The 17,116-nt window shown below is 46.2% G+C and overlaps 1 protein-coding gene across 2 annotated transcripts in view; it reads left to right on the top strand.

The window, feature by feature from the left end:
• phactr2 (phosphatase and actin regulator 2) overlaps positions 1–17,116 on the top strand; it is a 123,206-nt gene that overhangs the window by 85,245 nt on the left and 20,845 nt on the right. The window contains exons 5-8 of one of the 2 annotated variants that reach the window (XM_080200863.1): positions 2,663–2,866; positions 7,764–8,208; positions 14,198–14,412; positions 16,130–16,286. In XM_080200863.1, the coding sequence (XP_080056989.1) occupies positions 2,663–2,866; positions 7,764–8,208; positions 14,198–14,412; positions 16,130–16,286 (1,021 nt within the window). The remainder of the gene's footprint in view (positions 1–2,662; positions 2,867–7,763; positions 8,209–14,197; positions 14,413–16,129; positions 16,287–17,116) is intronic. The other variant, XM_080200864.1, reaches the window with a different exon arrangement.

Here is a 17,116-nt window from a genome sequence, read left to right as displayed (position 1 = left end):
ATCTTTCAAAATTCCATTATCCTGGGTAGGAAAATTGGAAATGTAACATCTTTATTCAGGAAAAGATAGAGACAGGAAACGGGAAACTATTGACTAGTTGGCCTAATATCTGTCGTAGAGAAATTGCAGGAATCCATTGTCACAGGGTGGTACAGTGGTTAGCACTGCTGCCTCACAGCACCAGGGACCCGGGTTCGATTCCTGCTCACCGTCTGTGTGGAGATTGCACATTCTTCCCTTGTCTGCATGGGTTCCCTGCGGGTGCTCCAGTTTCCTCCCACAGTCCGAAAGTGTGTGGGTTAGGTGGATTGGCCATGCTAAATTGCCCCATAGGTGTCGAGCAGACTAGCAGGATACGTATGTGAGGTTACAGAGATAGGGCCCAGCTGGGATTGTGCTCGATGCAGATGTGATGGGCCGAATGGTCTCTTTCAGCACTGTAGCGATTCTATGAAAAAACTCTTTTTTATAAAAACTCTTTTTTATAAAAAAACTACTTCCTCGGGATGGCACGATGGCACAGTAGTAAGCACTGCTGCCTTACAGCGTCAGTGACCTGGGTGTGATTTTCTGTGTGGGTTTCCTCTTGGTGCTCCAGTTTCCTCCTACTGTGCACTAGAGCAACTCTAGGAGGTAGTGGTTGAACATTTAGAAAATCATAAAAGAATCAGGTAGAATCAACATGGTTTGTGAAAGGAAAATTTTGTTTCATAAATTTATAGGCGTTCTTTAGGTTGTAACAAGTAGGGCGGAGGAAGGGGAAGCAGTAGATGTGGTGTACTTGGATTTCCAAAGAGTAATTGATATATGCCATATAAAAGGTTACTGCACAAGGTAAATGCTCATAATGCTGGGGAAACATATTAACATTGATAGGCGATTGGCTACATATCAGGAAAAGGGAGTTGGTATAAATGGATTATTTTTAGGCTGGAAACTGTAACTGGTGGAGTGCCCAATGATCAATGCTGGGAGCTCAATTATTTACAACCTAAGTTAAAGACTTGGCAAAAATTTGGCAAATGATGTATAATGTGGGAAAACGTGAGGTGATTCACTTTAGCAGGAAGTACAGAAGGTTCAAAGTGTCCTTGTACGTGAGTAACAGAATGTCAGCATGAGATACAGCATGGGCAATGGAATGTTATGAGGGGGATTGAGTGTAAAAATAGGAATGTTTTGCTACAATTGTACAGCACACTGGTGAGACCAGACCAAGACTGCTCCTTCTTTAAGGAAGGATATACTCACACTGGAAGCAGTTTGGAGAAGGTTTGCAAGGCTGATTCTGAGATTGGCAAGAGTAACTTGTGAGGAAGGGTTGAGTGGGTTGGTCTATACCCATTATGAAGAATGAGAGGGGATCTTACTGAAATTGATAAGATTCTGATGGGAGATTCACAGGGTGTATATTGAGAGGATGTTTCCTCTCATGGTGGAGTCTAGAACAAGGGGGCAGCTTAAAAATAAGGGCTGTCCTCTTAAGATCGAGACAAGGGGGAATTCTGTCTGTCCGAGGCCATCCTTTGCTTGAATTCTCTTTGCCAGTGAACAGTGGAGGCTGGGTTATTGAATAGTGGTTAGCGCTGCTGCCTCATAGCGCCAGGGACCCAGGTTTGATTCCTGGCTTGGGTCACTGTCTGTGTGGAGTCTGCACGTTCTCCCCATGTCTGCGTGAGTTTCCTCGGGGTGCTCCGGTTTCATCCCACAGTCCAGAGATGTGCAGGTTGGGTGAATTGACCACGATAAATTGCCCCTTGGTGTCAGGGGGACCAGCTGTGGTAAATGCAACGGGTTTGGAGATAGGGCATGGGTATGGTTGTGGTTGGTGGAGATTCAGTGGACCAAGTGACCTTCTCCTGCACTGTAGAGATTCTATGAATACATTTCAGGCTGAGTTTGATAGATTTTTAATTGACACGGGAGTCGAGAGCTGTAGGGGACCGACAGGAAAGTGGATTTAAGACTACACTCAGATAGGCCATGGGCTGAGATTTTCTGGAATCTTCCAATCCCAACGAGGTCTCTGGTGTTTTGTCACGCTCACCCACGCCACTGCTGGTGAACTTGCCACTGGGGGAAACTTTGGTGGGACTGGAAGATGCCATCAGTTTGAAAGTCTCACCCACAATCTTATTGAATGGTGGTAAAGGTTTGGTGGGCCAAATGGTCTCCTCCTGTTCCTGCTTCTTATGATTCAGATCTTGTGGGGACAGGGGGTAAAATAGCAAAGAGTATGTAAGCCACAAGGGATAGAAGACATTAAGAGTGTTCAAGATGCAGTTGGATGCTGGACCGATAGATTTGGCATGTTACTGGATGAAACTGTGTTGGCCTGCTCTCCCTTTGCTAACCCTGGGCAGTTACTTGCTGATCTTTGTGAAACCCTTTGTGTCAAAAGTGGTAAGATTTCCAATGCTTAGCACCTTTACTGTACCGCAAAGTGCATTATAATAAGGTTAACTGTATGTACAACATACAGGAGGAGTGTGACATTGGCTTCTAATATCATCTGCAGCCTTTGAAGAATGATGATTGCACTGTTCACCCTCCCCAGTGATCTAGGAGTGGATAGGATTGTAGTCTCCTGCAGCCCAGAGAGGTTATAGCTTTGCTGTATGTGGCTTTTACTCTCTGCTTGAACTGCTCTCTTGTCCTGTAGAACTGCCTGAAAGCTGCCAGGTTTGCACAGTCCAACCTCCTCAGGAAGCTCAGCCATCGCCGCCACCGGTGCCCCAACTCCTTGAGTCCACCGCCATCGCTGTTGCTGCTAAAGAAGATGACTGTGTAAAACAAACCCCCCAGCCTGTGTCTAAGTTTCCTCCTGTTGCCCCAAAGCCAACCAACTGGAGCATTAATTTGGAGCGTAAGTTGTGTGCTGTCACTGTGTTGCTTTAATGTGTTGCTATGCTGCTGATTCGGGGCTATTCAGACAGATTGTGCTATGTTTCAGTAAGGGAGAGGCCTAGTGCGAGTTTTAACCATTAACTCCTCCAAGTATATGTGTTTGTGCTGCTCCTTTTTATTGGGCTATTGGAACCATTGAGCAGATTGCATAGCCATTTTAAAATACCTCCTACATTATGTGCCTTTCCGTCTGTGGATATTGACCTGTGTACTATTTCCTTAGGGATCTCCTCTATAGTATGGTTTTTAAGTGGTGTAGGGTTGGGGTCTTTTTCCGTAATGATTTAACCTGACAGGCAAGTGTCTCCTTTTTATAAATTATCCATAAAACTCATCACCTTCCAGAACGTTATCCTTGGTGCTGGATTCAATATCTGATCCCTCCAGCATGCACCAATGATAGAGTGCATTGTGGGAATTCACCAAGGTCAGTATCTCCATCTCTGGTGACCTTCACCCCTCAAAGAGCAAAGCAGCAATCTCGTAATCACTTCTGAGTTTCCCTGAAAGCCATAGGCCATGCTAACCAGGACTTATGGAATGGTGCAGTGCAGAAGAAGGCCATTCAGCCCATTATGCCTGCACTAGTTCCAGAGCCATCCAATTAGCCTCAGTGCCCTGTTCTGTCCCCTGAATATTACATATATTCACAGCCCTTTGCAAAGTTATGGTTGAATTGGCTTCCACCACTCATTTGGGTTGCACATTCCAGATCACAATATCACTATTCCTTTATCATCACAGTCGCAAAATCCTGGAACTCCCTGCACTCCCCCTCTCTCTGACAACACTGTGGGAGCCCCTCTGTCATATTTCTGCTCACTACCACTTCCTCAAGGGCAGCTAAACATGTGCAATAAGCAATGCCTTGCCAGTGGCACCCACATCTCAAGTAGAAATCTTTAAGATTGTTCCTCGGTGCATGGCAACAAATCCTAACTGCATGTGAAGGTTAAACAAAGAGAAAGGTATTTATTACAGTGACTGAACAATATTACTTTCATTAAACTTGCTCCAGCTTCCTCTTTCATGATTAAAGAACTTAAATTCAAAATGAAATAATTTTTGCTTCAAATTGCCATGCTTTATCTTTGGTAAAACCTATTTGATGGCATTTTATTGCTTGGATCTAATTGTTCAGTGCCTTTTCCCCAACATTCCTACTCCCTCTATTCTTTTCTAATTCCGTTGCCCTGTGCTATTCGCTCACATTTAGAGACATGGGAGAACCTTACTCAAAGTCCTATCAGAAAGAAGACATCTCTGGGCCACAGCACCCATTTCATAGTCTCCCTAAATGATCTATCTCTCCTACACTCCCGAATGTTCTCTCCCCTTTCTTCCCATTTCATATCACCTCCTTTATGTGCCATTTCAAAGCCATCACTGAATTCAGACATACAGTTGTGCCTTATACATGGAGTTTAGTGATAGTGAGGATAGTAAGGACTAAGGAAATTTGCTATTTCAGCTACAACTCTCACTAACCACTACAGAGGCACCACAGAAAACATTCTTTCTGGTTATATCACAGCTTGGTATGCCTCCTGCTCAAGAAACTACAACGGGTCATGAACGCAGCCCAGTCCATCACTCAAACCAACCTCCCACCCACTGACAATGTCTAGAGTTCCCACTGCCTCAGGAAAGCAGCCAGCATAATTAAGGACTCCACGCACGCCAGACATACTCTCTTTCAATTTCTTCCCTCGGGGGAAACAAATACAAAAGTCTGATGTCACGTACCAACCAACTCAAAAACAGCTTCTTCCTTATTACTGTCAGACTTTTGAATGGACCTACCTCGCAGTAAATTGATGTTTCTCTACACCCTAGCTATGACTGTAACACTACATTCTGCATTCTCTCCTTTCCTTCTCTATGTACAGTATGCTTTGTCTGTATAGCGCACAAGAAACAAGACTTTTCACTGTATCCCAATACACATGACAATAAATCAAATTAAAAAAGCATTGAGCGGTCCCCTTTGGGAGGCGCGCACGCACCGTCCGAGGCGCGCGCGCGCACGCACCGTCCGAGGCGCGCGCGCGCACGCACCGTCCGAGGCGCGCGCGCGCACGCACCGTCCGAGGCGCGCGCGCGCACGCACCGTCCGAGGCGCGCGCGCGCACGCACCGTCCGAGGCGCGCGCGCGCACGCACCGTCCGAGGCGCGCGCGCGCACGCACCGTCCGAGGCGCGCGCGCGCACGCACCGTCCGAGGCGCGCGCGCGCACGCACCGTCCGAGGCGCGCGCGCGCACGCACCGTCCGAGGCGCGCGCGCGCACGCACCGTCCGAGGCGCGCGCGCGCACGCACCGTCCGAGGCGCGCGCGCGCACGCACCGTCCGAGGCGCGCGCGCGCACGCACCGTCCGAGGCGCGCGCGCGCACGCACCGTCCGAGGCGCGCGCGCGCACGCACCGTCCGAGGCGCGCGCGCGCACCGTCCGAGGCGCGCGCGCGCGCGCACCGTCCGAGGCGCGCGCGCGCGCGCGCACCGTCCGAGGCGCGCGCGCACGCGCGCGCTGTCCAATTGGCCCAGTGAGTTGCTTAAAATCCAGCCATAAATACCAGCTGTTTTTATCAGATGATCAGGGTGTTTTTGCCAAATACGTTTGGGCAATCTCAATCCTGCTCCCATTTCCAATCAGTGTCCTGCAATAAAACTGGGCACAATTCAGGAGACTTGTTGTTGAATGTCATGGGCCTTACGGGTGGTAAGTTTGTGCAATTGCGGTAGAACAAGAAACTTCAATACATTTCAAAAAACAATGAGACTGTGTCCTGTCAATAAGTGGGATCCAAGATAGTCAGGCTAGATGGGCTGAAGGACATTTCCTACCTGAAACTGTTACAATGTTATGCATAGCTTGGGGGAAATGTGGAGAGAGTTGTGCTGTGCACCTCTCCCATTCTATACACTGTTAATGCTCAACTGAAGGAACGTCACATTCAATATAAATCCAATTTCTCTCTGACTTCAGCATTTTTAACAGGCACTGTCTCATTATCATTCTGATCACAACTCAAATCCCCAATGGAACAACAGATGATAACTTAATTGCTACTTTCCCACTAATATAAATTCATTCATGAGATTATAAAATTGTGACACATCATTATACAATACTTAATGATTTAGTTTTGGATAATTCAGCTGTATGGAAATTGTTACAAGCTCTGTGTTAACTATTATTTCTCCGCTCCGATGGTACTGCCATCTAAGATGGTGGCACAGTCATGATGTTATTGGCCTGGCAATCCTGAGGCCCAGGTTAATGCTGTGGGGACATGTGTTCAAACCCCACCATTGGAGTTGGTGGTGGAATTTACATTCAATTAATAAAGTGAGGAACTGAAAGCTGGTCTCAGTACTGGTAACCAGTGGTTGTCATAAAAAGCCACCTGGTTCACTAATGTTCTTTAGGGAAGGAAATCTGCCTTCCTTACCTGGTCTGGCCTATATGTGACTCCACACCCACTGCAACGTGGCTGATTTTTAGCTGTCCTTCTGAAATGGCTTACGAGCCACTTCATTCAAGGGCAATTTGGGATGGCTTGCCAGGGCTGACTACAAAGAATCAATAAAAATAATTATGTCCTAACCCAAACTGCCTCATGTATGCAGCGGCATTGCTCTATCTCTCTCTCCAGAATTGGCCTCTCCAGGACACTGGCGTGTGCAACTCTGGAGAAAAGCCATTAGGAGATTAAAAATAGATTTCTGGGCATTTACTTTGAATTATCAAAAATGGGGAAAAAAAGCTATTTGGCTGACAACAGTCAAGCAACATCCAGCCCAGTACGGAGTCTTCTTGCTTTCCAATTAGCGAAGGAAGGCAGTGTTTCACAAAGACAGATGTGTGACTGGCTAATAGCACGTGCGTGCGTACGTGCGTGCCTCCAGGGACACATTTAACCACAGTTGGCAACCCTACTCTCCACATTTCAACCAAAATTTGTTCAAACACCAAGTTGCCTCGGCTCTGATGCTCGACTGAACAGAGACCATTGAGCGTCACGATGGCACAGTGGTTGGCACTGCTGCCTCACAGCACCAGGGACCGGGGTTCGACTCCTGGCTTGGGTTAACTGTCTGTGTGGAGTCTGTGCATTCTGCCTGTGTCTGCTTAGGTTTCCTCTGGATGCTCCGGTTTCCACCCACAGTCCAAAGATGTGCGGGTTGAGTGGATTGGCCTTGCTAAATTGCCCCTTAGTGTCGGGGGGGAACTAGCAGGGTAAATATTGGGGTTACGGGGAATGGGCCTGGGTGAGATTGTGTTCGGTGCAGACTCAGTGGCACCTTGCCTGCTGTTGGTCCACATTTCTGATCGGTTGATTATCATGTCAACCTTTCCTATTTTTGGTAGACACCTTGCAATCTTCCAGCTGTCCCTTCTCCCAGAAGTAGAGAAAGTATCAGGGAATTGACGCAGATAGCAATTGGATTAATAACTAAATAATCTGCTTTTAGGGATGTACATTGAGGTGTTGGCCACAATACCAGGAAAAACTCAGTGGACCAGGGGATCTTTTAGACCCATTTCCCAGTTTAAAGTCTTATTGGAAAGCTGATTGCAACCCTGACAGTACAGCACGCTCTTGACACTCTCAAAGCCTCTGGGGAGTTAGAACTCACAACATTCTGACTCATAGATAAGAGTGTGAGAGTTGACACATACCCGAGGGGGCTGCTAGCTTACTTCATCCCCTGTCTGATGTGAAAATGTTTCTGGGTCAGAGAGTCTTAAATACTTTTGTGTGTTTACTGTAGCTGGCCTCCAGCATTATAGTAAAACTGTTTTGTAAAATCTTTGATTTGGTTGTCTGGTGACTGTTGTAAATTCTGATTCCAGATAAGCCGTGCCATTTAGCAAAGCTTGCCAATGTGCTGTCGACGCCTCAATCACCCCCTCAGCTTCGTTCAGCGATGAACACTAATCAAGCCCAGGACTTGCCAGGCTTCCCAGGCACGGGGGACATGCTCAGGAATTCTGGGAAGCATTCCGACATTCCTTCTCAGCCTCTGTCGCTGCGTTCAAATCAAAGCGACTCCTTCGGACTCCCGGCCATAACCCAGCCAGCAGCTCAGCCCGATGAGAAGGCAAAGGCTGAGGTTGAAAAACCCGAGATAGTTGTTGACCAAAAGGTTGATCAGTCTGAACCTTCCCAACAGCAGAACCTTGAGAAGGAACCTCCCCCAGCTGAGCCCAGCCAGCCCATAGAACCTGATGCTTCTGGCGAAATGGAGGTAGCCCAGGAGCTGAAAGAGACGGCAGTCACTGCGGAGACACAGAAGGGGTAAGAACACAAGATTCTCTTATTGGGGCTGTTGGGTTTCCACGGGATATTACTAGTTGTTAGACGGGGTGAGGTTTTGATTTAGTGAATGTTGCCATAGAAGCAGACTTTTCAGAGGTTGAGCAGTCCAGGAGGAGAAGCAATAGGTAACACATCTTAAAACTGATTGCAGCATCAATAAGCTGGAATTTGACCTCATGACCTCTGGTTTGTTATATTATCGCCATCTTCTGTTCTGAGGAAATGCTGTCTCACTTTCACAACCTCAGCAAGTGCAAAAGCACTTGGTAGCCAATGAAGTATTTATTAAGTCCAGTCACTGTTGTAATAAAGAACAAAGAACAACACAGCACGAGAAACAGGCCCTTCGGCCCAATGAGCCCGCGCCGCCATTTTAACATTGTGAGTGCCCTCTTCTACCTATGACCTTTGTCTACGCCTATTGGGGAAGATTGAGGGAAGATTAATTTAGGGACAATTTGTTAACACCAATCAGCCTAAGAACACATTTTTGGGGTGTGGGAGGAAACCGGAGCACCCAGAGGAAACCCACGCAAACACGGGGAGAATGTGCAAACTCCCACAGACACCAGCCCAAATCCATGTATCTGCACAGTAATCAGTGATAGTCACTGAGCTGTCGTGTTGCCCAGCATCTGGTCCAGTTTAAGCGTACACTAACAATGTGAAGCACTAGGCTATTCTCGAAGCAACATCCAAGAGCAGCCCTCACACGACCCACCGTGTGTATGCCCCTTGTTGGACAACAAGGCGGACCGAATCACCTGTGGATTAAAAGAGAAGACATCTATAAACATGCACAACTTTTGCAGACATTTATGGAATCCCCAGAAGCTCAAAAGTAAGACAAGTGAGCCATAAAATATGTTGGAAGGTCCATCGGAATCAATTGATTCCCAGGGACATCCCAAGGCTCTTGATATTTATTTAGAACAGTCTCCTGTATCCCTCCATCTCCATCCCGCTCATGTGCCTGTCTAAGTAAGCCTTAAACAACTCTAGAGTGCCTGCCTCCACCACCCTACTTGACAGAGCATTCCAGGCCCCCACAACCCTCTGTGTGAAAAACCTCCCTCTAACATTCGAATTATACCTCGCCCCCCACTTACCCTAAGCCCGTGGCACCTGTTAATTTTTGTATCCAACCTAGGAAAAAGCTTACCACTGTTCAATCTATCTATACCCTTCATAATCTTATACCCCTCTATTAGCTCTCTCCTCATTCTCCGTCTTTCTAAGGAGAACAGCCCCAATTTGCCCAGTCTCTCCTCATAGCTCAGTCCTTCCATACCAGGCAGCATCCTGGTAAACCTCCTCTGCACTCTCTCCAGGGTCTCCACATCCTTCCGGTAGTAAGGCGACCAGAACTGGACGCAGTACTCCAAATGCGGCCGAACCAACGTTCTGTACAACTGCAACATTAGACGCCAGCTCTTATACTCTGTACCCCTTCCTATAAAGGCAAGCGTACCATAGGCCTTCTTCGCCACCTTCTCCACCTGTACTGCCACCTTCAAGGACTTGTGTACTTGCACCCCCAGGTCCCTCTGCATTTCTATACTCTTAATATGTCTACCATTTATCGTGTAACTCCCCCCTACATTATTTCTTCCAAAATGCAACGTTGGGCATTGCAACAGTTAGTCTTTGCACTGCATCTCATGCATACAGCAATCAGATCATCTTTTCTCTAATGATTTTAAGGAAACAAATGTTGGCCCCGACCACCCAAGCAAATTGCCCTGCTTGTCCTCAGGACAGTGCAGTAGAATCTTTGATCTTTGTTGGAGATGGGGGCTCAGTTTACTATCCACTGGAAAGATGGCACATCCAACAATGCTGCATTCTCTCAGCGCTGCATTTGGTCTGTCAACCTATAATACCTGACAAACCCCTGGCGTGGGATAACATCAAAGGGCCGAATGGTTTCCTTCTGCTCCTTTTTTCTCAGGTTTATTTATTGGTGTCACAAGTAAAGCTCACATTAACACCGCAATGAAGTTACCGTGAAAATTCCCTAGTCACCACACTCTTGGCGCCTGTTTGGGTACACACAGAGAGAATTTAGCATGGCCAATCCACCTAACTAGCACGTCTTTCGGAAGGAAACCGGAGCACCCGGAGGAAACCCTTGCAGACATGGGGAGAAGGTGCAGACTCCACACAGACTGTGACCCAAATGGGAATCGAACCCGGGTCACTGGTGCTGTGAGGCAGCAGTGCTAACCAATGTTTCTATGTAATTTTCTGACCCAGTGGGGAGAGTGCAATGACCAGAAACAGAGTAGATCATACAGGGAATTTCAGATATGGATGGATTGCCCCATCACATCATCCTCGAGTCATCAAAGCTTTGGTGTGGCTGGTCCAGAACTTCAGCTGGGGCCACCATGTGAATATCATGGCTACCAAAACAGTTCAGAGGTTGGGTATATTGTAATGACTGACTCACCTCCTGTCTCCCCAAAGCTTCTGCACAAGACATCAGTTAGGAGTGTGATGGAATAGTCTCCACTTGCCTGGATGGGTGCGACTCCAACAACACTCACTCAGGAAGCTCAACACCAACTTGGACAAAGCAGCCTGCTTGATTTGTACCCATTCCACAAGCATTCACTCCCTTCACTACCCACAGTCAGTGGCAGCCATGTGTACCATCGACAAGATGCACTGTAGCAACTCACCAAGGTTCCATCGTCAGCAACTTCTCAACTCACGTGCTGAGAATGATTCGGCAAGAACCAATCCTTTCAAATAACTATCTGTCCAATACTGGTAGCTGGTTACCAAGTCTTGAATAAACCATTGTTTTTTTTAATATAAATCTGTTAACTTTTCCTGATTCTCTACGGATATAGAAAGCAATGTGAGGTGCGGGTTTTTTGAGTGAAAGCTTTTGCAGCTTTGAGTAAGGGATGTTGATACATGCTGATTAATGAATAAATTGGAAATAGCACCCCCTTCAGGACAGAATTGATCACACCAGCATGGAAATAAATCTTTGCTCCTTCAGAGATGTGCAAAGCAACAAGAGAATTCAATGCCACAGAACCACCGCCTGTTTACACTGCACCCAATGTAGCTGTAGTTGACATGTGGTCAAGTGAAAGTGGACAGTCATTCTCCCAAGGCAATTGTTCCTCAGCTTCCTTGTGAACAGTTCCTTCATGATGTTATAAAATCAAGGAATGAGAGCAATGGGTGGCAGCCCAGTCAGGATTGAAGCTGGAAGTGAATGAGAGAGAAGCCACACACCAACACACACCAACACACCCACCCACACACCAACACACACACACACAAACACCAACACACACACACACACACACCCCAACACACCCCAACACACACACACCAACACACACAACACAAGCAGAATCCCATTAACAAATCAAGCTGCTTAAGCGATAGACATTAAATAAATATTGGCTCAGGTTAACTTGTTGATATTTTGATGGTAATACTTCAGTCGAGAAGTGTTAGTCTTCAGTTTTCTCTGGGAAAGAAATTGGTGTTCTACTATTTGGTTTTGTTCTCATGAATGCTTGCCCAAATGTTAAAAGATGATGTTCCTTATCCAAAGTTGCTCGAAAATCTCATGGGTATAAATGCCATTGCGCCAAAAGTCAAAACGAGGTGACAAAGAAGCAAAAGCTCTGAGTGATTGAGAGTTTCCTCACAGAGCAGGCAATCTGTGGGGAAAAAGCTGGTGGTATTTTGGTAACATTACTAGTCTAGCAATCTCAAAACCCAGGCCATATCCCCTGGGGTCATGTATTCAAATCCCATGATAGCGTTTGCAAAAATTAGACTCAGTGGGCAACATTTTACAGCCTCGCTCGAGCAAGACTGGAAAATCCTGCCCGAGAACAATGGATATTTCCAATGTCCAACTGTTCGCCCGCTCTAATTCCGTGGAGGTGGGGGGCAGTCGAATTCTGGCGAATTAATCTGGAATATTGAGCTGGTTCTGGGAACTATCGCCAATTGTTATGAAGCCCCATCTGGTTCACTAATGTCCTTTTAGGGAAGAAAATCCAATCTTTTTTTGAAGAAAGCTCCCAGGTTCTGAGACAACTGAAAGAGGGAGCAGGAAAATGGGGGCTGAGTTTGAGGGGGCAGGGGGTGCCAGGGTAGCGAGACTGTGAAGATTTCAAAATGATGGTGCTGGCAGGACGTTGAGGACCTGATCAAAGCATGGAGCGATGGCGAATGGCTGTTCCCTGTTTCCTGCCACCAAGCATTTCTCTGTGTGGGCAGATTCCGGGTCTGGAAACGTAGTGATAGAACACCAAGCCCCGTGGCCTTGTAAATACTGGCCCCAATCAGCAGAGTAAGAATCCAAATGTGAGCATTAATGTAAAACACAAGATCAAGTCACAGATTTTAATTATTTTTTTCAATTGGAATCCGAGATAAATATTTTACGAGAACTGATAGTTGGGACAAGAACACAAAAAAAAGAAGCAGGAGTTGGCCATTCGGCCTTCCCCGCCATTCAATACAATCGTGGCTGATCTGTGCCAGTCTCAGCTCCTTTTCTGGGCCATTCCCCCATCGCCCTCTGTTCCTCAATCTATCAAATATCTGTCCACCTCCACTTTAAATACTTCTAATAATCCAGCCTTCAGCACCCTTTCGGGCCGAGAATTCCAGACATTCACGATTCTCTGCGAGAAGAAATTTCTACAGTTTTGAATGATCAGCCTTTTATCTTGTGGCAATGTCTCTTTGTTCAAGACTCTTCCACTCGTGAAAACACTTCACGATGCTCAGGATCTTGTATGTCTGAATATATCAGCCATGATCGTAATGAATGGTGGAGCAGGCTCAAGGTGCCGAATGGCCTCCTGCTGCTCCTATTTTCTATGAATAAGGTCACCCCTCACTCTTCTAAACTGCAAAGAAAACTGACCCAAACTATTTAGCCTCTCATAATAGGATAACCTTCTCATTCCAGGCATCAGCCTGATGAATCTCCTTTGGAATGCCTCCAATGTTACTATATCCTTTCTAAGGTAAGGGGACCAAAACTGTACACAGTGTTCCAGGCGAGGCCTCACCTATCCCCTGTATAATTGCAACAAAACTTCCCTATGTTTAACTTAAGCCCGTTGCAACAAAGGTCAAAATGCCATTTGCCAAGGATTGACTTTACATCATCAACAAATAGATGTGGTCCCTCTTCTGTTGGCCCAGTTTCATTGTGAGTGAACCCACCAGTCTCAGCCCAGAGACCTGTATCACCCAGCATTGACAACGCATTTCTGACATTCAAATTGGTTGGGTTTCTTCCTCTTTTTCCATCTTATACAGGAAGTAAGTTCTTAGGTTAAATAAAGATTTGAAGAGTAAATTAAAATTATCGGGCTATGAGGAAGCAGTGAGGCTAAGTGGGATTACTTGGAGCTATCTCAAAGGGCTAGCACAGACCCAGTGGGTTGAATAGCCTCCTTGTGGGCTGAGTTCAAGTAACCACAGGGAACTAACTCTGTATTCCACATCCCCAAGAAACTGGTCCCCGAGTCTGATCCGAACCTCGGTAGGTAATTAGTCTCTGTCGCTTCGCCACGTGGCTGCAGTGGAGGGAGGCAGAGTGGTTAGCATTGTAGCCTCACAGCGCCAGGCACCCAGGTTCAATTCTGGCCTTGGGTGATGGTGTGGAGTTTGCATGTTCTCTCTGTGTCTGTGTGGGTTTCCTCTAGGTGCTCCAGTTTCCTCCCACAGTCCAAAGATGTGCAGGTTGGATGGATTAGCCACGGTAAATGTGTGGGATTAAGGATAGGGTGGAGAAGAGGACCTGGGTAAGATGTTCTGTCAGAGAGTTGGTGCAGATTCAGAAGGCCAATTGCCCTGCTCCTGCATACTTGGGATTGTCTGATAATCTGAGAGGGACATCCAGGGCAAGAATTGCTGTTTTCTCTGATGCGTGTTTGTTAACCACAACTCTCACCTTTATTTTGAACAGTAGCTGTGATGAAGTTGACAGGAGTGAGAAGTCAATGACGGCAGAGAGCCCTCTTACCAAGAAAAGCCATGTGCAGCTAGACAGTTCAACACCAGTCATCATCGTTCCCAGTGCAGCCTACCGGGATTCTCCGGGAAGTGACTCAGATTCTGACAGCTCCCTGCAAGGCAAGAATGAATCGGATGAATCTGATGAAGATGAGGAATGTTTGAACAGTAAGAACCCTAATCATGCTTTGGATAGTACTTCGTAGGCAATATGTTGTCCATTGGGACAGGAGAAGCTCATTCAGCTCCTCCAGTCTGTTCCAACATTTGTTAGATCATGCTTGATGTGTATTTGTATTCCATTTCCCTGCCTTACCCAACCAGAACTGATCCATCTCGGATGCACAACTGACCCCCAGCCTGGGCACTTTGGTTGGGAAGAGAGTTCCAGATTTCCATTACACTTTGTGTGAAGAAATACTTCCTGATTTCACCTCTGATTGGCCTGCTTCTAATTTTCAGGTTACGTCCCCTTGTTCTATGCTTCCCCAACTGAGAAAATGTTTCTCTCCATCAACCCAACAACAGCTTTAATTATCATAAGCACCTAGACCATAGGACATAGGAGCAGAATTAGGCCCTTGGCCCATCAAGACTGCTCCCCCATTCAATCTTGGCTGCTATTTTTTCTCATCCCCATTCTCCTGCCTTTTCCCCATAACCTCTGATCCCTTATTAATCAAGAACCTATCTGTCTCTGTCTTAAAGACGCTCAATAACCTGGCCTCCACAGCCTTCTGCAGCACAGAGTTCCACAGATTCACCACACTCTGGCTGAAGAAATTCCTCCTCATCTCTGTTCTAAAGGATCGTCCCTTTAGCCTGAGGTTGTGCCCTCTGGTTCTAGTTTTTCCTGCTTGTGGAAACATCCTCAATTATCAGTTATCAATTACAAACATTGATTAGATCAGCCCTTTGTCTGTACTCAGGGGAATACAAGCTTCATCCGGTCAATAACATTCTAACCATTACAACCCTGTTATCATTCCAATCAATCTGTCTTGAATCCCTTCCTCCAAGGCCAGTGTATGTTTTACTCAGACTGAATGTAGCGATTCTATTTTCTGTGTAATTGGAATAGAGCTCCCATCCCTTTGTGTTCCAACACTCGGGATGTGGGCCAATGTTCCATTCACTGCTCTGTGAACTTTTAGTGATTTCTGCCCCGGCTCCCCTAACTTTGGAAGGGAATAACACGATTGCAAAATTCAAATTTTTTTTTTAAACAAATTACGTTCCTCTATTTGACTCTTCCCCACATCTTCTACCGTGGTGCTTAATTGAGGGTGTGGGCAGAAAAGTTTCTTTAACAAGATCTCCCTTACTCGGCTAAATATATAAAACTATATCCTTTCTGAAACATGAAGAGCAAAATTGCACACGGTATTTCCAGATGTGGTCTCAGCTCCCTACAAATGGAGCAAGACTTCTTTACTCTTGTTCTCCAATCTCCTTATAATTGAGGCCAATATGTCATTTACTTGCTGCACCTGCGTGCCAACTTTTTGCGTTCCTTTTATCAGTGCATCAAAGTCTGTGAATATCAACATTTATAAGGCCATGCTGTTTCAAATGCCTTCTTTTCTATTCTTGCTATTGAGGTTAATAACTTTTCACTTCTCTACATTGTGTACCACCTCCCATCTCGCTGCACACTCACCTAATCTGAGCTTCCTGATTTCACCCCTGTTTGGTTCATTTAGTGGCTTTGCTCCTTTGTTCTGGGACTCCTTTACCAGGGGAACTAGCTTCGCTGCATTGACTCTGTCGAATCCCTTTACTCAGCTGGAACGTAAGTGATGTGTAGTACCAGCTCTTTGTGTTCGTGCCTCCTTCTCCCAAGCTCTGATGCTCGGTAACCCTCAGTTTGTGACTCCCTCACCAGGTGCCCTCGCCAATAAGATACGACGGAGGGACACACTCGCCATTAAACTCCGCAACCGACCAACAAAACAGGAGCTGGAAGACAAGAACATCCTCCCCCGCAAATCAGACGAGGAGAGGATGGAATTGCGGCAGCAAATTGGGACCAAACTCATCAGGTAAGATCCCAGATATCCCCACCTGTGGGTCAGATTTTCACAGGAATAATCATAATGTCGTCAATGGGTTTAATATGAAATAAATCCAATTCTAAAATAGAGTATGGGATGAGTAACCCAGAGACTGTATGTCAGTACAAATCCTATCTTGTCTTCCTTTGTTCTTTCATGGGATGTGGGTGTTGCTGACGAGGCCAGTATTTATTGGCCATTCCTCATTGCTCTTGGCTTGCTAGATCAATTCAGAGGGGCATTTAAGAGTCAACTACATTGCTGTGGTTATGGAAGGATGAGTGGGGGGGGGAATCCAATTGAAACTTACAGAATACTGAGACACCTAGATAGAATGGACATGCAGAGGATGTTTCCACTAGTGGGAAAGACCAGAATTCGAGGGCACAACATCAGAGTGAAGGGACGGTCCTTTAAAACAGAGATGAGGAGGAATTTCTTCAGCCAGGGAGTGGTGAATCTATGGAACTCTTTGCCACAGAAGGCTGTGGATGCCAAGTCACTGAGTATCTAAGACAGAGATAGATAGGTTCTTGATCATTAAGGGGATCAAGGGTCACGGGCAGAAGAATGGGGATGAGAATCATATCAGCCATGATTGAATGGTGGAGCAGACCTGATGGGCAGAATGGCCTAATTCTGCTCCTATATTTTATGGTCTTATGGAGCCACATATAGGCTAGACCAAGGAGGGAAGGCAGATTGCCTTCCAGTGAATCAATGTTAGTTTCGTGGCACCATTATTGAGACTAGCTTTCAATCCCAGATTTTATTTAATTAATTGAATGTATTAATTGAGTGAATTTAAATTCCACCAG

Source organism: Carcharhinus amblyrhynchos, chromosome 12 (assembly GCF_965287045.1).
Source record: "Carcharhinus amblyrhynchos chromosome 12, sCarAmb.v2.hapA, whole genome shotgun sequence".
NCBI lineage: Eukaryota > Metazoa > Chordata > Chondrichthyes > Carcharhiniformes > Carcharhinidae > Carcharhinus > Carcharhinus amblyrhynchos.
Note: the sequence above shows the minus strand (reverse complement) of the source record. Positions and strands in the feature narration are given on the sequence as shown.